This window comes from Fukomys damarensis, unplaced genomic scaffold (assembly GCF_012274545.1).
Source record: "Fukomys damarensis isolate Sample0158 unplaced genomic scaffold, DMR_v1.0_HiC HiC_scaffold_11, whole genome shotgun sequence".
NCBI classification, from domain to species: Eukaryota; Metazoa; Chordata; class Mammalia; order Rodentia; family Bathyergidae; genus Fukomys; species Fukomys damarensis.
The window spans coordinates 22,790,619-22,813,442 of record NW_022900923.1 but is presented as its reverse complement, the minus strand read 5'-3'; the positions used below and the strand labels follow the sequence as shown (position 1 = coordinate 22,813,442).

The 22,824-nt window shown below is 49.7% G+C and overlaps 1 protein-coding gene across 1 annotated transcript in view; it reads right to left on the bottom strand.

Annotated features, from left to right (window-relative positions):
- Positions 1 to 185: 185 nt before the first annotated feature.
- Lhx4 (LIM homeobox 4) overlaps positions 186 to 22,824 on the bottom strand; it is a 43,718-nt gene continuing 21,079 nt past the window's right edge. The window contains exons 3-6 of the mRNA XM_010630275.2: positions 11,786 to 11,988; positions 7,078 to 7,232; positions 6,620 to 6,791; positions 186 to 4,464 (exon numbers count right to left, since the gene is read on the bottom strand). Coding sequence (XP_010628577.1) covers positions 4,070 to 4,464; positions 6,620 to 6,791; positions 7,078 to 7,232; positions 11,786 to 11,988 — 925 coding nt within the window. The 3' untranslated portion in view covers positions 186 to 4,069. The remainder of the gene's footprint in view (positions 4,465 to 6,619; positions 6,792 to 7,077; positions 7,233 to 11,785; positions 11,989 to 22,824) is intronic.

Genomic DNA, 22,824 nt, shown 5'->3' with positions numbered 1-22,824 from the left:
TCCACCTGTGCTCTGCCTCTAAGCAAAGAAATGCTTGGCGCACCTCCCAAACCCGCAGCCGTCTCCGCACCAGAGCTAGCAGCATGAAACTGTGCTTTTAGTGTGGTCCTACCAAGCAGAGTGTGGATGGGATGACTTTGCTGAGCTCTCTCTTTTTGGCTCCAATCACTGTGTTAGTGCAGTTGGAGCAACTACTGCAAAAAGGGCCAATTGACCAATCCAAGAAAGAGAGAGCCAGTGATGTGCTTTTATTTAGCTTTCAGTATGCCCAGAGCCCGTCAGCAGCAGGTAATAAAACAAAACTCATTTCCTCTTAATTGAATTTTTCTTCATCTCAGTTTCCAATTTTTAAAGTGCAATGTTTAAAAATGAGCTTCCTCAGGCCTTCCAGACCCTGCTGGCCGAGGAGGTATGGTCATTATTTCCATGGTTATAACCAAGGTGTCAGTTGTAGCATGTGGGAGGAGCTGTGTGGGGTTTAGGTGTCATGGTGGACTGTCACAAAACACAGCATTTGAGAATCAGAAGCCTTGAACACCTCCTGAAAAAAGGCAGTTCTTGAGGGGTTTTGTTTATTTGTTTCCAAGGCTGGGACTTGAACCCAGGGGTTTGTACATGCTAGGCAAACTTGTACTGAGATAAATTCTCAAGCTCTTCTTTAATTTTTTATTTTGCAGGATCTTGTTAAGTTGCCCGGGCTGGCCTCAAACTTGTGATCCTTCAGCCTTAGCCTTATGAACAGCTGGGATTATAATATGCCTGGCTTCTACAGATTTTTATGTACTTCCTGGCAAAGTGAACTTAAGAATGAAGATCTAACAGCCTCCAATTGTATCACTAGATACAAATTTTAAATGTTTTAAAATGCCACCAAAAAAACTTTAAGGACTCTGCCAGATGCTTTGCTTAGGTCGTAATTTCCCTGTTGTTTCACTATATTAATTTGCAGGACCAAGTTATCAGTATGGTAGCTGATATTCATCTCACATTTGTTCATAACAGATGAAGCAAGACAGAAAAAGAACAAAAACTGAAAGGAATTTGCCTGAGGTTGCTCACAGATCCTTGAAGGGGCAACAAAAACCAGTTTCCAACAACATGATTTAACCATTGGGCTGGTTAACCCTTGTTTGAGTATTTTTTTTTCCATAGTTTTACTACTTTGGGGCAAATATAGAGTTCTCCACTGAGTTAGTCACTCATTTCTCATTTTTACTTATACGAATTACCCCTGGAAATTCAGGGTGAGAGGTAGAGGGGATGCTAATTTGCTTCAGGATTCAGAAGCTTCCTTCTCTAAAGCCTATTGGGCAGGCACTGCAGATAGTAGGTGTTAAACGGTCTCTTTGAGTCAAAGATAGGCCAAAATATTGTAAATGGCTCTAAAAGGTCTTTTTTCATTTTTTAAATGTGTGCATGTGATTTAGCAAGGGGAAGACAACTACTGGGTAGTTACCTGGAGTGTCTCTAAGAGAATCTAAAAACAAAATAATCCTCTCTATCTCCAAACCACAATGAGGGAGCAGTCTTGGTGTGCGGTGTTCATCAGTGGCACCAGCCCATCCACCGTGCAAACTCAATTTGCAGAACAGTCACTTGGAATCTAAGACCTGTCATGGCTGTGCTTCTGATGGGGCACCAGTGCTTGCTGTGCTCTAGGGAGGTGCCTCTGGGGAAGGAATGTAATGCTCTCCTGGCCTTCTGGTCAGTGGTCTCTCAATATCTTTTCCAGCTAGTCAGCCCAAGTGAAACCAAACACTACTGCTAATTTCACTGTGCTGCCTAACGAGTTCCTCAGGAGACTTATTACTGTGAATGAGGACAGCCTCCCATTCTTCTGTGACTGAATCAGGAGTATGATAAACTCATAAAAATAAAAACTGGTCAGCTGAAATTAATAACAGCTTCAACAGTGCTACACACGTCAAAAATGAGGTACTTCCAAACCTGTGGTACTGAGCCAAATAGTCAAGGTAACAGTTACCTGGCTGACATAGCTTTTCAGCTGGATTGTCCAACACAGGTTTTTGCCTCTGTATTATGAGCAGCCTGCTGAGAACAGTGTGTTTAAAGAAGATGGCTTCCAGACAGTTGCAACTTCCTGTCCTTCACATGGCTTGTTGTCTTGTGTCTCCATCCCCACAGAGCATTCACGTTGGGGAATTTCAGTAGCACAGAATTAGATAGACTTAACACACCACCACCCATAAATATGGAACTTCAAAAAAGTCTGTGTTGCAGATGCCCCAGGCAAAGATCAGGGCAGTTGCAGCCCACCCAAAAACAAGGATACAGTACAAAACTGATCAGAGAAAAGGAGCCTGAAGGCTAATCCAGGAAGTTACTGACTGTATCCTTTAAAGAAGCTTAATTGAACTAAATGCAGTCTTGAAGAGGAGCTTACAAATGATACAACAGCTAGAGACTGTCATATTTCTGCCCACCACATGCCTGAATCTTTGCAGTCCTCCAAATGTGATCAACCATTCACAGAAGGGTCTCCAGGGCTTTTGGTCTCGTCATGTGAAAGAAAGGCAGTGCCTTCTTGCCTTTTCCTATCCCACTGATCATAAGAGATTGTGGGGCCAGAAGAAGCAAACCACTCTTTCCCAAGGGGTAGGAATAAATTCCAACTGACTAAATTCCTCGCTGCAAAATGGAGATTTGGAATTCCCAGAAGGGCATCCTGATAGCACAGAAGTGCAGCCTGTCACAGAGTGGCAGCTCATAGAGCTGCAGGGACTGGCCTTGCCTTGCAGGCTTAGTGACATGAAGGGAGTCCCTTGCACTGCCAGTAGCCAGAGAACTCTGGCTTTTTGAGTGTAGGCCTGGAGCCCAGGGCATGGCACAAGTCCAGCAAGCAACCCAAAGAGATGCAGCTCCAGGACTTAGAACCCTTTTGACAATTTTAAGGCTGCTCCCTAAATTATGCCTCAACCAAACCAGGCCAAAAAATATTGCTGGTTCCTGGAAGTGACCAAGATCGTCCTCCACCTGAGTCAGCTTGTACAGCAGAGGGCACTTTTGCTTTTAAGAGGGAGGAGGAGTACACTGAAAAGCTCATCTAAACCAACTTCCTCATAGCAGACTCCAGATTTTATTTTACAAGGGATGGGGATCTCTGGGATACCGGCATCTGCCAAGGAGGCTAAACAGACTGCATGCTTGGAATCCAAATGTGTCTCAAATGTTTTCACTGATTGTCATTCTGTTCTCTCCATAGTCTAGCTTTGATCATTTTGTAGCCCACATCCTATCTGGGGGAGTAAATGATACAAATAAATTAAAAAGGCACACTATGCACCAGCGGGACTCATCAGCCAGTTTGTGAAGGTCTAGAGCCACCCAAGCTGTAGCCTCAGGAGTCACCTGCAATGAAAACCACTTCTTGCCATTAGGGGTTCAGTGATATAGGTGGGATTCCTTAAAAAGCCAAAACTGATAAGTTTTCTCTGGTTTGTCCAAGTAAGAAAGAAGTCGTATTTTCACAGCAACAAACAAAAAGGGAGGGGCATATTTTTTAGTATCAAACTGTGGCTATCAACATTTTCACCAACATTTTATAACCGATTTTTAAATTTTGAAAATCAGGGTTTAATCAGAGTGGTCCAGAAATCATTTTATTATACTCAAGGGGCTGTGATGCTGCTACCTCAGGAATCTTGGTTCTGGTGACAGCAGTAATTTTGGGAGGCACTGTGTGAGACACAGCAGTTGGAGTAGTGTTCCCAAGGCCAAGTAACCTGTCACAGTCGCCTAGTGCCACCAAAACACTAAGCCAAAGCCTTTAAACAAGGGCAGGAGGGGAGAGAGCCAACAAGTCAGCATACCTACAGCTCTAGGCTGTCCACCCCTGTGCTGTGTGTGAGGTGAGGCTGCTCCCCCAGCCCCTCCCAAGAAGGCAAGGCCCTAATGTGGTCTCACAGCCTTCTAGAAACCAGCAGAGGACTTCCATTGAAAATAATGGAAATTCACATTGGCGCATCTTTGATCCTTAAGAGGCAAGTCTCTTTTGATCCTTGAAGATACTCTCTCAAGCCAGGATGGGGAGGATGGGGAGGAGAGAAGTTTAAAAAGGAGGATGATCCATTTCATCAAGCCAAGAGGCTGGGCTAGTTGGAAAGTCGGGATAGCCTACACTGCTTCCTGTGGAGATGTCAGAGGTGGGTCCCCCAGCCATGGCTCTTAGTGTCTGGTTTACTCCCTGCCCTGCATGCGCAATGATGCCCAGATTACTGTCCACCGTGTAATCCAGCCCATTCAGCAAAGGAGCGTGGGATGGCAGGGATGATATAGAGGATGGAGACTGGGGGATTCCATAGGGGCTCCCATCCCTCAAGTCCTGATAGGATTGTCCTGTCCCATCCATGGAGAAGCTCCCATTCATTAACTGGCCGCCTGTAATGTCCCCCACGTTGCCATAAATCCTATTGGTGTGGCCAAGTTCTGAGAGAATTTGATCCTCTGTGGACAAAAGAACGGAGATTTATTGTGAGCTGCCAGGAGTGTAGTGATCCCTGCTCTTCACAACCTAGGAATACACATGCCCAGGGAAGGTGCCCAAGAGCATCAGCTGCCTATCAAACACCAATATGTCAGCCTGATACCAAGAGACCAACCTGAGTCAAGGAGAAACACAGAAGAAACACCCGCAAAGACCAAAGTCCCAGGTCCCAGAAAGCTGGAAAAAATGTTGGTGAGCTTTGTGGTCTTGTGTGGCTCATGTACCAAGATACTTAGGCTACACTGAGGAGTACAGATGCTCAAGGTTTGGTGGGTTGTGTTATCCACGTCACAAATGGAAGCTACTTGCTGTCACGATTTACTCTGAGGGTTGGGGATGTAGCTCAGCAGTGCAGCTCCTGCCCAGCAAGCATAAGGCCCTGGGTTTGATTCCCGGTACCAAAAAAGAAAAATGGGAAAAAAAAAAAATTTTACTCTGAAAGCTTTCAGGCTGAGAAATGTGCTTGTTTGGGAATCAGGTAACTTGTATAGTGAGGACCACTCTTAGGCATGTGTACAGAATCCTTCTGGTCTACCTGCAAAAAAAGGTTCAATAACAAAGGGTTTGGTTTCCCTACTAAGCTCTTACTCAGGGCAAAGAATGACTTGGTTGAGGCAAATAAACCCTCTTGTTTCTTGAAGAATTTCATTAAGGGACTCTAATAGGAGCTTTGCCACATGAAAGAATTCATCTCTCCAACAGAGTTGAGCAGTTTCAGTTTTAAGAAATAAAGGGTTGTTTATTGTTTAGAAAACCACTGATATGTTAATGTGGGACCCACCTGTGCCCAATAGAAATGAGCTACAAAACAAGATTTAACAATTCTAAATATTCCAGGTATGCATTTAGACAGCTCAGATGAGATTAAATGTCTTTCCCAATCCTGCTGAGAGGCCTAGAGAGTGAGTGTAAGGCTCCTGGCCCCTCCTTGGGGCCCCAAGCCCTCTGTTCTGAGGAGACTGATCTTTGGATTCCAGGGATTTCTGGGCTAAGCTCAACCCTCTCAGGGCATCATACTCCTGGTAGGCAACTGGTTCTAGCCTGTGACCCACTGGCTACTTTTTCTGTTTTTGTCATGGCCCATGCACCAATCCCTATATCAATTTTCCCATCCTATATCAAACACCCATCCTTCCGAGCCCCCATTCCACTCAAAAACTGAAAAGACAGTGGGGAGCTCATGCCCTTTCTAGGAATCAGGAAGATGAGGCCTCAGCTGCACTGTAACCAAGGCCCTCTGTGGAGCCACGGGCCACAGTCTTCCAGGTGTCCACATGTGCTTAGCTTTCCAAGCACATCCACAGCTGGTTGTGTTCACTGATCCCTACGACAACTCTGTGAGATGGGCAAGGCCATTTATAGATGGGAGGCCCATGAGAAACCAATCATTTGACAGAACCACACTGGAAACTAGGTTTCTGATCAGTTCAGTACTCTTCCCTTCCCCCACCAAAATACCTCCCACAGTTGAAGACTCAGTAACTGAAAACAGTCCTGGTTATTTGCAAACAATCTGCAGATCCACAAGATGTAGTAATTTGCAGTGTTGCTGATGCACACAGAGTTGAATAGAGTGCATGCTGCGAAGCTTGTGTGCAAGGGACAGTATGGAGTGAGGGGTGGGTGAAGGGATCTCAGAAACAGCCAGTTCTCCATCTCAAGTGCACTCACAGTATTGCTTTCCCAGGACTGGGAGACCAATAGGTCATTCTAGAGGATCAGGGGAGGAAACCAATGTCCTATAAAGGGGAGAAGTACAGGAACGGGGCTGGGGAAAAGGCCTGTGTTCACAGCTGCATGGGCTGGTGAGAGCACTCTCTTGGCAAAAAAAGAAGGGAAGCCTCAGGGCCACAGGACAGCTATGTCCCAGGGAACCCAGCTTTCATATCTAAGCAGCAGCGCTCTCCTTTGCTACTCCTGGTCGCACCAAAAAGACCACTAACACCGGCTACTCCTCCACCGCCCACCCTCCTCCACTGCAAGTCTTGGGGAAACACCTCTGCTCAGGGAGGGAACTGACAAGGCCTCAAGAAAGATAGCTCCTGCCTGCCAAGGATTACTGTTCCCCAGGGGACTTTCCTCCAGCCTCAGCCTCACCCCTCCAGCCCAGCTCACCTCGGAAGCTCAGCTCACTGTCACTAACCCCACAGTCCTCTGCAGAGCTCTCCTTCTCCTGCTTGCTGCCTCCCCGGCTCCTCTTGACGCTCTTATAGAACTGCCCCCAGCGATGCCGCCCTGCGTCCTTCTTCAGGCGTTTCTCCTTGGCCCTTCTGTTCTGAAACCAAACCTGCCACAAAGCACAAGAGACATACTCAAGGGGAGTCTACCACAGCCAGAATCCTCCACGGCTCCCAAGGCAGGTGGCTGGAAATGGACTGGAGCCTGGGCAGCAGAACCCTGCCTCTGGATTCTGGCAAATGCTCTGGGGGGTCAGTGACACCATTCACCAGGTGACTGTCACTCGTGTTCCCCAAGCCTTCCTAAGTTAGCATAAACAGAGTCCTGCTCTGAACACCATCTCTTCCTGCTAGAAGCCCAACTCCCCAGAGGACAAAGAAGTACTAGCATCTCACCTGTACAACCCTCATGTCCAGGCCTGTCTCAGAGGAGAGCTGCTCCCTTACATGCCGGGCGGGCTTGGGGGAGTTCTTGTAGGCGTTCTTTAATGTCTCCAGCTGCTTCGCTGTGATGGTGGTCCGTGGCCGCTTTGCTCCTGCCTCAGAGTCATCTGCAGTGAAAACCACCTTCCTGGGATCAGCCCATCTGAAACAGCTGGGACTCTGCCCATCCTCCTTCCTCCCCTGCTAAGAGCACCTGCACTGGGCAGGGCCTTAGAGGAACGACCCCCCACCCCATGGGGTCCCCACTGCTGCCGTACAGCCTTCGTAGAAGCCCACTGTCCCTGTTTCCCTCATCTCCAGCCCAGTCCCTCTGAGGCCTTTCATCAGCCTGAATGTGAAATTCCACACATTTCCTGTTATGGCAAACATTCCGCTTGGACATCCTCAGGGTCGTCACCAGAGCTCTAAAGGTCAACTGGCCAAAGCAAAGTAAGCACATATTGTATACCAGGGCAAACTGCAAGCTTTGCATGCATTTAATTCTGACAATTCTTGGAGTCAAAAGACCTGGGTTCCACCTTCCTGATGAGTGAGTGACCAGGCGAGCAATCTTGCCCCTCTGAATCCTGGGGGCCACACCGCCTGCCCTGCAGGGGCATTGTGTTCTAGGGACTGCACCGTTGTGCTGCTTGGGCCACACTACACTCGTGCACACAGCACAGGATGGAGGCCCCATGTCCTCTCTTCGTACCCTGCTTTCCTCAGCAGAGCCACTGTCATCCGGACTGTTCACAACCCACTCCCTCCCTAGAGTCTCCTGGGTAGGGGCATCCAGAGCCTTTCAGCAATTTCGTACAGAGTAATGCCAAGACAGACAGACCTCCAAAGTTCTTTAAGTTCTGTTAGGAGGAGTTAGTGCCTTCTGCCCATATTTATACAGTTTATAGTATGACACGGATGTAAATTTGAAATAGTATGTTTTTAATATGTATACAGTCTTTTGTTTGTTTTTTTTAATTGAGTTTATTGGTACATTTTAGGTATACAGTACAGTTACATTCATTACTGGGATCTTGTACCTTTACATGACAGGTCTTGGTTCTCATTTTTTCCCCTTGTCCCTGCGCTCCCTTCACCCCCTCCTCGCCTCCCCATTTACAAACACTTTATTTCCATTTTTCATTTTCTCACATTTTTTTTTCTTTTCCCTTATTACCTTTCCCCTACCCTTCCCACTTTCCCTACACCTTTAGCCCTTTTCTTTCTATTTCACATTGTCAATTATACTATTAGGATCTTATGTACTATTATAGTTTTTCACACCAGAGAAACTATTCAGAATTTACACATGTGTGACTTATTTATTTCACTTAGGGGTATTATATACAGTCTTTATGTATAAAATTTTAAAAAATAAAACTATCATGTCAGGCATGGTGGTGCATGCCTCTAGTCCTAGCACTCCGAAAGGATGAGGCAGGAGGATCACAAGTTTGAGCCCAGACTGGGCAACTCTGCCACAGTTGCTAATCAAATAAAAAAGAAAGAAAGAAAGAAAAAATGGCTGGGGAGACAGCTCAGTGTGAAGGCCTTGGGTTCACTTCCTAGTATAGCAAAAAAATACAAAACAAAATAAAAAAAACTACCAAAAATGTGAGCCAGCCTCAAAAGCGCAAGGGCCCAAGTTCGATCCCCAGTACCAAAAAAATAAATAAATAAATATTTTAAAATGTGAGCCAGGTATAATATTTCACACCTGCAATCCCAACTATTCAGGAGACTGAGGCAAAAGGATTAGTTGAGCTGACGAATTTGAGACCAGCTTATGCAATAGAGCAAGACTCTATTTCAAAAAATAAAAGTTTTAATTGACCGAGAACCACTTCAATTCAAAACAGGTTTTCCCAGCACATTAGAAATTATTTTCGCCATGGCCAGATGACAACGCTCCTGAGGAATATCTGTCACTCTAGTTGGTGGCCTGTAGGTGCCACGCCACTGCTCGGGCACAAGACTTCCTTCTTGTGATTATGGAAACTATTATGCTGTTATTTTAACATTCACTGTTATTATAATTTAAGATCTTTTTTATATCCTATAACAATGTCATCCAAGTATTCATTAAGTAGCGGTGGCAGTGCTTGTGCTGAAAAATGTACCCAAAAATCAATAACTTTGGTGCGGAAGTTAAATGTGATAAAACACTATAAGGAAGGGCAAGCAAGACCATGATACCTTGGGCTGTTAATTTAGGAAAGAGCATTCAGCAAGGTACTAGAGATAATGCTGAGAAAATAAAAAGTAGCATTAAGGCAAAGATGCACTTCACCACTTATGGATTTGTGTGCTAGCAGTATACATCCCCCTCTACTTTTTTACGTTAATTCCTATGGGAAAATTACTCCTAACACACATTAGTTTTGAATTATGCAAGGTCTCCTAGAACTTGTCCCTGGCATAAAATGCAGCCTCATTATACTGAAAATGCAGATAGCCAAGAAGATGGAAGAAATGAACAAAATCATTCACACTAAGTGGCGAACTAGATCTTTTGTTGAGCTCAAGGGAGAAAGCTATAAGCCTGAAAGAAGGTTTAAGATAGCAAGGAGAAATTAAAACAAGTTAAAAAACAGTCAAGCAGCCTACAAAGATAAAGGCTCCCTGCACGGAGGGTCACTCTGACCACCACAGGGGAAGTCTAGGGAAAGTGTCAGAGGTGCCTTCAACTGCTTTAGGACACATCACCTCCCTACCTGCCTGTCTCACTCTTATTTAACATCCTACTCATGAGCCTCATGCTACTTAAACCTCAGGAAACATCCCTGTGAGTCCAGTGCTATTATCCCCCATATTTAGTCAAGTAACTAACACTCAGCCAATTGCCCAACTTGCTCTAAGGAGCTCCAAGTTTGTGGGAACATCCATCCAGCTTCTGCTGTCTATTCCAGGGTCTTCCACTGTCCTACAGAGGTCTGCTATTGGGTGAACACTCTTTCAGAAAATTATGAGTCCCACAGTGTCATTAATGCCACCCCAACTAGGTGATGACCAGTCTCCATTTGGGTCTCTCTTGTCTGAATCATCTACAGAACAAGAAGATACTGAGTTGAGAGAACCCAGAGTCTCTGACAGTGACAACCAGCATGGCCCAGGATAGACAGTGACTTGGTGCTCTCTGATGAAGAGCATCAGAGTTCCAAAGGCATCTCACTGTCACTGAGTCCATCTGCATTGATAGTTACCCCTGACAAGTCACCCAGCTCTCTTGTGACATCCTAATGGACTCCAGGGCAACAGCATGGAGTTGTCAGGAGCCAGAGTGGACAAATGCATGGAGGTGAAGAGCCTTAGAATGGATCTGCAGAGGCTGCAGGTCTCTGGAGGAAGGAAACCAGGTCCTCTGCCAACCTGGAAAGGACAGAGCTATGGAGATAGTAGGAGAGGAGGTCTCCAAAAACTGAGGAAGCCCCTGCCACGGACAGCCCTGCCCCTTTATCCCTCTTAGCAAGGCCAAACTTGGCCCAGCTGGATCACCCTACAAATTACCTCTGCCTTGTCCCCGCAGATCCTTTATTTAATGGTGCATTTATTAAGCAAAAAAACTCATTTCCCATGTACTATTTGGATTCACAGTGTGTGAACCCAGGAAAGACGTGGAAGGAGATATATGAAATTGTCAGTGCCTTATTATTTCCGTCAAGCCCACAGCTTTCAACAATGGGTGCTTTCCACAGTAATACCCTGAGTTGGTAAAAATTCTAGTAAAAAGATCTAGATGTTTCATGAGTTCGTGATTCTGAGATTTCTAGCTTTGGTTTGGCCAAATCCCAAATTCCGATCTTCCTCCCAGGGGTGCCTGTGAGTGAGGAGCTGGATGGTGGGGCTGCAGGAGGGACAGCCAGCTCAGCCTCGCTGAGGAGAGCACAGTGGGATATGAACAGACCCTAGCTGCCCAAGAACATGGCATGGACAGCAAGAGCAGCAGCCACCCTGGCTGCCAGCTAAGGCAGGTTTGCAGGTGTGGCCAATAAAGGCTTGCTGGAGCTCCTTGCAGCAGTGTAGGCAAAGGCCCTGAGGCAGAGTAGGGCATGGTGATAAGGTTAAGCAGGGGTCTTCCCCATACACAGCTACATGATTCTCCTCTTCCCTCAGCACACTGATCAGCCACTTGTTCCACATCAGGGCATCGGAAACCTCAGCAGTCAGCACCCCTAAGTCCCTGGCCTTCATAAACCCACAGTCTCGGGGAAGCTCAGAAACACAGTTAGCCCTGGGAGGGTGATGCGGGTCAGTGCCTGAGTCTCACTCACTACAGCTTTTGAGGCATGGAGGTGCTGAGGTAAGTATGCACCCCAATGTGCAAAGCTCAGGAGCAGCCCTGTGTGTTCAATGTGGACCAGGCTCCCAGCTAACTCAGCACTCCCAACCCTAGGCAAGGAGCTGCCAAGATGACAAGAAGGTCCCTGGCTGCCCCAAGCCCACCATCTGGCATGGGAGACAGGCCTACTCTCAGAACCACAGTTTGATTAAAGCTTTAGTGCATCAGCAAATGCTGGTGGGCTGGGCAGGTTTAGAATTAACTGTAACCATGGTGCCCTGGGAAGGCCTCTCAGGCCAGGGGCCGGAATCAGACAGAAGGGTGGGACTGGGAGAGAAGGGCACTGAGAGGGCACGGCCTGGACAAAGGCCTGGAGGGGACCTGCAGGGCTGTTCCGCTTACCATTTTGCTTGGCAGTCTCATAGTCTTCCTTGCACACCAGCCGCCCGTCCTCCATGAGGTAGAATTCATCTCCCGTTGCCAGCTGCCGGCTGCAGATGATGCAGGCAAAGCAGTGCAGGTGGTAGACGAAGTCCTGGGCTTTGCGGACCACCTGGGTCGGGGGGATGCCCTGCTGGCAGGCTGTGCATTTTGTGCCGAAGCGTCTGTCAGGGCAGCAGAGAAAGATTAGGGCGAGGGGTGTGTCTGAGTCGGGGGGCATCGTCTGGCTTCTCCCCCACCTCTTTCAGCCTTTGCCTATCCCAGTGCTCCTTTGCCCATGTGACCCCCACCACTTCATGGGGACAGTGGAAGGGGTTTCTAAGTCCACCCCAGGCAGGCTGTCACCACCCGCCTCTGGGCTTCTTCATCTCCACGGTGACACCTGGAGGACCAGGCTCTTGAGGAAGTGCGTAAAAAGCACCCAGCGGCCCACCTCTTCCCAGAAGGCCCGGCACGGCCAGGCAACAGTATGGGTCTGAATTCACTCCGGTGCTCCAGAGAAAGCACACTTCGTCCACGGAGGAGGGCTGCCCTCCCCACCGTTCACCACACACAAGAGCCCGTGCCCTCCTCTCGCACAGCCCTGGGATGTAGTGATCCAGAGGGGCCCGAGAAGCCACATTTTCAAGCCCCAGAGACACAGCAAGGCAGAATGTATAGATCTCAGTTTAGAAAATGCTGCTTCAGACTTTTCCCTGCTCTGCCTTGTTCTGGACAGACTCCAAGCAAGAGGAAGCCACACAATGCCGCCCTGTACCAGGGCTGGGAGGAAGGACCAACAGACACATTGAGAGGCCCATCGGTGGCGTCCTTGAAGTGCGTTTCCTCTTTCTGGCCATAGAGACACACAGAGCCCTGCCAACTGTCATAGAGGCCAGGGGGAAATTCAGGGTCCAGCAGATTGGAGGGCAGTGGAGGGGAATGCCTGCCACAGGTGAGCCTTCCCGCTCCAGGAAGGTAGCGGGAGGGGCCAGGGAAGCAGGGGCAGAGTTTAAAACAGCAATCAACCTAATTATTCATGACACTTCACACAGCAGAACTTTATCTTCTTCAGGATGAAAGACTTCGCCTAATGGATCTGGGGAAGGTTTGATTTTAATGGTCCTTTTAACTAATGCTTATAGGCAGCCTGATTTCCCCTGAAAGGACAGTACATATTTCATCCACATTAATACCAAATAAATTAATTATGGTCATGGCTATCATGATGAATCCCAGATTAATGCAGAATGATGGGTCTCTTATGCAGTAATGATACCTGCTGAGGGGGCTGCAGGAGCCTGCAACAGGCATAGCTAACTGCAGCCTCAGAAGCAGCCCCTGCCCCTGCAAACTGGGGTCCTGGAGAGAAGTGAGAGGTCTCCCAGAGAGTCAGGAGTGTGGTTGCAGGACCGCTCTTCTGAGACTGGTACAAGAAGGCTACTGAGATAAGAGGGGCTGAGACTGGGCTTGAGAGGCCCCAGGCTTCTGAATTCCTGGAACGCCTTTTAGTTTGGAGGCAGGGGCTCTGATCCAGGCCTCTCAGAGCTGGAGTTCCAGGCCTAAAATTCAGGATGGGCTTTATGACCTACACACACACACACACACACACACACACACAATTGCTCAGAATCCTTCCTCAGAAGGGGTCTGGGCTTTCCTCAGATTTTCAAAGGGATCCAGGAACCAGAAAAGCAAATATGTGTTAAATAATGAAATCAGTGAAAAAGAACTGTGGTCTCAGAGGATATGCACAGAAATGGCTGCATCTGAGCAAGAGGATGGCAAGCTCTGGACTGTTCCGCGCCTCCCAGAACACCGGTGAGAACCAGGCTTCTGCCACACAGCAGTGTATCACTGGTAGTAAAGGGAAAGACGGGCAGGTACCCTACTCCAGTCTCTGAGAATGTGTGTGCCTCTGTGTGTGTGTGTGTGTGTGTGTGTGTGTGTGAGAGAGAGAGAGAGAGAGAGAGAGAGAGAGAGAGAGAGAGAGCACTATCTTAAAAGGTCTCCGGTTCTTATATCCCATCCAAGCCAATCCACAAAGCAGACATTAAGGTGAAACAATGCTTCCACCACATTCAGCCCCTCCCAAGAAATCACCTAAATCCAGAGACTGGGTCCAAATCCTTTCCTGAAGAAACTAGGGCAGAAGTGGCTCCAGAGACGATCCGGACTCTCCCAAAGGCAAAGTCCTACCTTGGTGGTGCACACCATGGAGCAGAGACCCGGGGAGAGACCCCAGCGGCCTCTCCCATCGGAAGGCCACCTCACTCTCACCTCTAAAAAGCAGATGAGGTTTTCAGTAGCCAGAAGCCCAGTTGACATCAGAGCACCAGAGACATGAAAGATAACGGGGGATAAATTTAATCTACAGACCGACAGTGATTCATGCAAAAGGGTGGCAAGTGCACAAGAAAAATGAAAAATAAATGGACTTTCCCACCAGCATTTTTTAGCAATTGAAGCAATTTTCCTGATTGTGGGATTTATACGATGGTAAGTGGAAGTTGCTCCTCATTACCTTTTTTTCCTGGAACCCGGCCAATAGGAAGGACCCTTGCTAGGGGCCTCCTGCAAACCCTCAACCTCCAGGGGCCCCCCTCCACCTCTCACCAGAGGCAGCAGACCCAGAATAAGATGCTGTCCTGGGGTGGGGGGTAGGGTGTGGACTGATGAAGACACTGTCTCCAAGTTTCCAATCTTAGATCAGCCAAATTCACAGATGAGAAAGGCCTGTAGGCTATGCAACTGTCCTGTGCAGGTGATCCCCAGGCCCAAAATGGCATAAAACTGAATCTGGCTGCTACAGAGAGAACCAGTAGTCTAACCATTCTGATCAAATCTGAAGGATGCTGGGCTTGAGGGAAGGGGGGCTGAGAGCTTCCAAGGGAAGCTCCAGGGAGCAGCCCTCCGTGCCATCACCATGCACCACACCTGCTTGTGTGCACCATGCACACCAGCCTTGCTTTGCAGAAACATTCCTGCCAGCTGGCCGTGCCTGACCAGGCTTCTGGGGACAGCCAGTCTCCCAGGGATAGCAGCTGGAGCTGGTCCAAAATGAAAAAGAAAATACAAGGACGGACTTGCAAGAGCTCCCACTAGGCTATTCTCCTTACCAACACTGCTGGAAATTCTCTCATCCTGCCCAGCACATAGTAGGCAAGCAGCAAAGTCCACCAAATGAAAGAATGAATGAGTAAACTGCTACTCCTTAAACCATATGCTTGAGGAGGAGTCAGGGAAGGATCAACATCCTAATGGCAGCTACTGCCAAAAGCTTTTCTAAGAAGGGAGTTGAGCCCCAGGTTAAATCAAGGCCGCAGTTTACAAAATGTGGAACTTTGCATCCCTTTTTGCTGTCATCATCCTGCAAATATCTCCCATGTGGCCAACCTTAAAAGTGAGTGTCACAGGTGAGAAACTGAGGCTTGGAGAAGATAAGGTGATTTTTTTTTTTTTTTTGGTACCAGAGATTGAACTTGGGACCTTGCAGCGGCACCACTGAGCTTAATTCCCAGCCTTAAAATGCTTTTTTTTTTTTTTTTTGGTACCAGAGATTGAACTTGGGACCTTGCAGCGGCACCACTGAGCTTAATTCCCAGCCTTAAAATGCTTTTTTTTTTTTTTAACCCAAGGCCTTCACACTGTGTTACATCCCCAGTGTGCTCTCCTCTTTTTTTTGAGACAGGGTCTCAGTTGCTAAGTGGGCTCAAACTTGTGGCTTTCCTGCCTCACTATCCTGGTACAAAGGTGAGGGGACAGGAAGTGCAAAGGCATCACAGTCAGCTCTCAGGGCCCACCTGAGGAAGGGCCAAGCCTTCTGTCCCTGTCCTACCCTCTGCTCCAGTGCTTGGCCTGAGCTCCTCTCTCATTGATCTGTTCACCCTTGCTGCTCTTGACAGACTGGCCCAGGCCATTAACCAGTGCAGGGACAAACACGAGGGCGACTGAGCTGCAGGCACAGAGACTTCTAGAACCAAGGGCACATAAATCCTACAGCACAATGCCTGATTTTAAGTGCTGTCCAATGATCATGTTGTGGTCTCTGCAGTCACCAAGCTCCCATTCACCAAGTGCCTGCTGTGTCCCACAATGGGCCCTGTGCTCACACGATCCCACTGTGTCCTCACATCAGGTCCTCGGCCCAGCCCCACCGCACTCCCATGGCCGTCACTGCCACCCCAGCAGCACCCCATCCGATCCGTGGTGACTCCAGCTCCTGGCTCACCATCACTCCTGCCATAACCCTGGGTGACCTCAATACCACACACACTGTCCTCCCTACTGCCCTCTCGATCCTTTGACCACTTCCCCTGAAGGACACAGCCCCTGCTCTTCAGCCACTTGCTCCGATGGGATTCCCAAGACCTTGCTGTCCCCCGTAATTGCCACACCTCCACAAGATCTTCCCGTCATCCTGTGGGTCACCACTTGCTGTCTAGGAAGTACCGCCAGTGTGTCCTCCAGCGCCCCGACTCCAATCCTCAGGGACTACACCTCCCACTGTGCCTGCCCCCAACCTTCACTCCCCTGGTGACCTCGCTCCCCTCCTCACCTAGCAAAGACTCCATGATCCATTGATCCTTTCCTTGCAGCCCCTCGACTCTCCAACCCTGTCTCAACCTGCCGCCTCCTCTGCCCCTTCAGTGGATGTCCAAACAGACCTGAGAAATACCACCTTGCTGGCCAGGCTCCCTCTACTGTTTGCGTACCTCAAGAGGGCCCTGGAAATCACATCCAACTCCCTCGGTTGGTTCCCTTCCACCTCACAGACCCTGCTCTCCAGCCTTCATCCTCATTCTCAGCGGTAGCCCTCCTATCCCCCAGAGAAATGGGCAGCTCTGGGCTAAGACCTGCCGTCCGCTCCCACTGTCCTGCCTACAGCCTGTCTTAGTAACTGTGGGCCTGACTCCCTGGCCAGCCCTGCTCAGGACCCTCGTGAGCCTGGCACTGGACACCTGGTAACGCCCCTCCAGCAGCTGCCCCTTTGCCTTCCACATTACTTGTTTCCCCCCTATTAGATCCTTGCCATCTGCACACACGCATCTATCATTTCTGCACACTTAACACCAAAACTCCCTTCACCCCACCTCCTCCATCTACCACCCATTTCACTCCTGCCTTTAAAACAAAGCTCCTCAGAAATTCCCAAAAGGAGGTTGCCAATGGCCCTGTACTCAGGCTTCTCTTGAGTCCAGCCCGTCAGTATGCTTGACTGGCCACCTGTCCATGCTGTCGCTAAGTCCCGGGTCAGCACCCACCCAGCCCCACCTTCCAGCAGGCTCCACCACGCTTCCCAGAGCACTGAACTCAGCCTCAGAATCCAACTCCCCTAATGCCCCCACTTACCACTTCCCTGCCTCCCCCGTTCCCTGGGCTCCCCTTCCACCTCCAGCCCCAAGCCCTAAGCCCCAACCAGCAGGTCCCATTGCTCCTCAGCACCTTCCTTGGATGGCCTAATCCCAGCTCCTGATCTTCCCCCAAATCTGCCCATCTCAGATCATGGTGATTTCAGTTCTTCCTATTGCTCAGGCCAAAAGCCTCGGACACACCAACTGATCAGTCAGCAGATCCTGCTGATCTGTCCCAAAGTCGTGTCAAGTGTCTGACTGCTTCCCACATCTCCTCGACCGCCCCCCGGTTCAGGAGGCCACCACTGCTCACACACAGCGGACCCCACACTCCCCCAACATTCTCACCTTCACATGGCGGCCCTGAGTCCCACCCTCTCACCCCAAACCACAGGGTCTCTCACCATGCAGCATCAAAGTCAAAGTCCCTCTAATGGCCTACAGGATCCTCCACCGTTCAGCACTTCCGAACTTTCTAGCCTCACTGCAACCACTGCCCCTACCACTCAGCGCCAGCACATGGGCCTCTGGGGCCCTAGCTCTGCTTCCTCTGCTGGGCATGCTCTCTCCCCAGATACCTACATGGCTCACTCCTATGTCCCTAGAGGTATTCCCTCAAGCATCTCCTTCCCAGGGGGACATTCCTTGACTACCCTCTCTGAGCACTTCCTTTCCCCTCTGAGAATGCATTGTTTGCTTATTATCTTTCCCCTTCTCTAGAAGACAAGCTCCTGGACTGCAGGGTCATCATCACCTTTACTCAGCACGGAATCCAGAGCCTCCAGCAGTGCCTGCCCCTCCCGACGTGTCTGGTGAATGAATGAGTGGCCCATTCCTGTGTTCGCACTCTCAGATGACAAAACAAGCTCAGAGAGGGTGGGTAACCTCCCTGAAAGCCTCACAGCTGCGATTTGAGCCCAAAGCTCTTCCTCAGGGCAAAAAGGCAGTCAGTAGGGACCAGCCAGGCTGTGTGTGGAGCTGCCACAGAACCATGCCATTCTGAGGAAACAAAATACTGCAGAACTTGGTTTTCTGCTTTAATTGCTCGGTGGTGATTTACTGCAGGCCATATATTTTTTTCCCGGCTGACACTTCCCTACATGTATTTCTTTTATCTATCACCACACTTGACAAGTAAGCTGCTGATATTTACTGTTACTGTATGTACTAATATTTCCAACATATATCACCGCCCACTCTAAGACTACCGCCATGTCACTGGCACATAAAGCTATGCCCTAGTGTGGCCAGCCTTCTCCAGATGGGATCCCAGCCTACATCCGGAGAAGGCTGACACCCCAGAATGTTGGCACCTTGTCAGGGGGAACATATCTCCACTCCCCCAGCCCCTGCCAAATGCACACAATCACACGTGTGCCTCCCTGGCCCACCAGAACTGCCCTGCAATGATCCACTCTTTATTTGGGTTGTTAGGATAGTGTTTTAATATCACACGATGTTTATATAATATCATTTTGAGATGAATGCCACTAAAGAAGTCTTAGAACCATCCAGCCTTTTAATTTAACAAAGGAGGGAATTGCGGCCCAGAAAGACAGTGATTTGCCCAAGATCACACAGCTCAGGTGGTGGGAGAAGTTAGAAACCTACTCTTGAGTTAGGAGGAACATAAATTCCCATCTGGGAAACTTAGCAAAATTCTATCTTAAAATTAGAAGGCTGGGATGTAGCTCAGCGCAGAGCACCTCTGGGTTCAATCCCCAGTACCAGAGAGAGAGAGAGAGAAAAGGGGAGAGAGACTGAGAGACAGAGAGAGAGAGAGACTCGCCTTTTCTTTGGCCACACCACCTCTCCAGCAGGTTTGGGACATATAGGACCCAACCTCCCTCTGAGTCCAGCCTAGTATCCTGCGTTTGTGTAAACAAAAGCAAACATGTAATATGTACCAGGCAATTTCATGTGAGTTTTCTCATTCTGACCACACGACAGCCCTTGTTGGTAGGTATTATTACTCCTTCTCCACAGATGGGGACCGGCCTGGAGCAGTCACCTGGCTGACCCAAGGTTGCTCTCTAACCCCTGTACCTAAGCTGCCCTCCTTCCTCCAGGTTACTCAACCTCTGCCAAGATGGCAGCTCGGCTGTTAACAAAATACCCTGGGCAGAAGACCACCTGGGGTTCCCTATAAAGCAGAAAAGCCCTCACCCCTGACTCCTGATTCTGGACGCAGAACCCACATACTGAACAAGCCCATGGACGGCCCTGTGTGGTGTGCAGAAACACTCTCGGAGGGATCCTATGCAACTTACACTCTTAGCCTGCCCCAAGCATCTGCAGGTTGCTTGCTGATTTTGAATCCCAAAGCCCTTGAAACCTAGGGCTTCACTCTGAATGGTAGCATGGCAGACACTAGCAGGCAGTGGAAAGGACATCCGGAGGACAGAGGCCACATCCGGTCCTCCCAGCCTAACTGCTGTGCTCACCTATAACACCGGTCTGTGACTTCTTTCCAAAGTGGTCTTCCAAGGACATGGAAAGTTCCCCAGGGTCCAAAGTAACAAATCAGATATTGGCTCTAATGGGCTCCCAGTGTGACCTTGGCCAGAAAATCAGCAGAAGATAAAGTTGAACCCGATCATGGGCCCTTGCGTGCTGAGCTTGGAAGTTTCAGCACAGTGACCCTAGATGGGCCTGGCAGGAAGGGAATCTGCAGAGAGGAGGGAGGCGAGGGGATGGCAGTTAGAAAACCATCCGGGGTACAAAGTTAGGAAAGGGGCCAACAACACAGAGGCAGCAGGGATGGATAGAGATTGGATCTGGGGGCCCCGGCACCTGGACAGCCAGCGATGGGGGTGAGGGAGAAAACTGGGCCATTGGAGGAGGCGGCTTTCAGATGCTGGCTGCAATGTCTTGCCTTGGTGAAAGAGCGCCGCTCACATCCTCCACTTCTGTAGCGCCATTGTCCAGGGACCCTATTTCCACAGCACTAATGCCATCTGACTTCCAGGCTGATCTGCAACTGTACATCCAGTCTCCTCCTGCCAGGAAAGTCCCTGAGAGGTGCTCTCCACAGATGTCAGGAGGCCTTCACTGAAGGCCAGGCTCAGGAGGGCGGCGCCGTGCACGGCTGAACCAGGAGAGCTCGGGCCGGTGAGCAGATCACCCTGGACTCATCAGCGCCTGATATATGGCCTCCTCTCCCCAGGGGAACTGCTGGGCTAAGTAATTGCTTCTGCCTTGATTACAGGCTGTCACAAATGACTGTGGGTCTGGTCCCACCAGTGTGTTTGAATCTTACAAATGTCCACATGCACAGCCACTATCTGGACCATCTGATCGTTACCTTAAAAGGTTTAATTTGCTTAGTGAGGGAATTAGACTATAAACTATTCAGAAATTATGGAAAGCCACATGTCAAAGAGACCCTCCCCCTGTGGGTTCCTTAGCATATTTTCTAGAGCTGGAGGCGGGGTGGGTATGCAGCTACCAGAAATAAAAAACGGCTCAGCAAAAGTCTGGCCCCCAGATTGGACACACAGCCAACAACCAACTGCAGAACTGTAGCAGCCCCTTCAGGAGTGACAGGACATAAGACATTGGAAGGCAGCCTTGTGGCTGCACAAGAACAGGCTGGCCACTCCTGCCGAAACCAGGACCCTGCTCTGTGAGGTGAAGGCCAAGGGCGGAGGTTACTGTCCCAAAGCTCCAGGAGGGACAGCATCCTGTGAGGAAAAACTTGAGACAGAAAAACAGCTCTCCAACCCACACTAAAAGGCATTCACTCCAATCGCCGGAACTGCCACTCTCACTGGACTGGCCTCCCCACCCACCTCAGGCCCTGCCTGGCTGGAAGCCTTTCCACCTCTAAGCCCAGGACACCCTTCCCTCTTTGCTCTTCCCTCCGTAGAAGCTCTGTTGCAACTCTGGTAAAAATAGCTATCAACTGAGATAGCCACTAAGCTATCTTCCCCAACCCGTATAGTGACTCCAAATTTTGACAGTTTTATTCCCGTTTTAGAGATGGAAAACTGAGGTTTAGAAGTTATGATGTCCCAAGTTCACACTGAGTATAGATTCAAACCCTAAACCCACGTCCTTTTATGAAGTCTACCTCCAAGCGAGATCTCCTGCTTTCCCGGTGTGAACTACATCCTGCCACGGCCCACATGAGGAAGAGAGGTCCTGGGCACCAGAGGGACTGGGCTGAGGTCAACAGTGAAGAGCTGTGCAAGGCCAGCAAAACCACCCTGCGGCGGCCAAACCTTGGCTGAGCTGAAACACGCTGTTCTGGACTGCAGGGATAAATCACAGCTGCTCCAAGGACGCTGCCTACCTGCCCCCGGCTGACAGCGCCTGAGATTGACTGCTGGGGGAGGGGCAGGCGAACCGGCGGGAACGGCCGCCCCACCCCCACCGAGCAGCCCACAGCTGCCGCGCACCTCGGCCTCCATCTCACCAGGGACCCCAGATGGCAGGGTAGGGCGAAGGCCTCTGGGCAAGGGAGTCAGCCTCAGAGAAGTATAGCATTTCCCACAAGGGGCTCCCAGGGTGCCGCACCCCAAAATGACTGAGACTCTGTCCCCCACGGCCCTCTGGCAGGCGCTTGTTAAGTACAGACCTCTGGTAGCCCAGGGCACAGCTTGAAGCTCCTCACAAGCCTGGAATGTCCTTGAAGTCTTGACCTTTACATTAAAACCTGTGTAAACTGTGTCCTCTCCGACTCTGTAGTGATGTGTGTTTTTGTATCATAATAATCTGGTTTATTTCCCAAAGTTTTGCATAAGCAACGTGATCTGTCTGTCCTGTGGCATGGTCCCTGCCACACTGCCACAGGCCCCTCACTCTGCCAGGCTACACCAGCTCAATCTGAGGAGCTCTAGGTAGTCAGGTGCCCTCTCCACACGGAAGCTCTCAAGTGGGGGGTGGGGTTGAGGGGCCAGGCCAGGCCCTGCCCTGAGGGATCTCACGGACAGCCTCTTCCTCCAGGAAGCCACAGCCAAGTGCCCCCCATCAGGGCCAGATACACAGACGCGGCCGTGAAGCACCGCCATGCCCTGAGCTGGATGCCACCTTCTTCCCAACTCTGTGGGTCAGTGTGTGCTCCCCTTACAGAGGGAGGGCCTGGTCACTTGCTTGTTTGCTGATGAGCAGCTGATCCGAGATAGGATAGGAATTCACCGAGTCCTTCTGCTAATAACAGCTCAATTTCGCAGTATGCTCCTATGTGCCAGGTCTCCTCTGAAGCAGGCTAGAAAACCTATTCTTCCTGAAGAGGACACTGAAGCTCAGAAATGTTAAGAAACTTGCCTAAGGAAGGGCATCCAGCTGGCCACCGACAGAATCAGCACTTGAACCCAGCTCCCGAAGCAGAGAACTTCTGGCTGTACTGTGCAGGTTAGGGAGTTAGGGAGCTGCCAGCCTTCCTCATAGAACCTAGCTGGTGATGAGGAGGAGACCCTGAAGCCCTGCTCCCAAATCCCTACTCTCCTCAGCCCCTGGCCCCTTTGCTAGGAGAAATGGGACATTCTGGCACATGGCCTAAAGACACAAGCAGCTGCTGGCCCCTCAGTTCAACATTCAAATTATAATAGGCCTTGGAACATCCTCTGCAGGAAGAATGGTCTCTCCTGATGCCCCCACTAGAGTCAGAGCAAATCAGCCCCATTGTTCTGTATTAGTCCACAAGTGTGGACTCTTGCTGGGCCT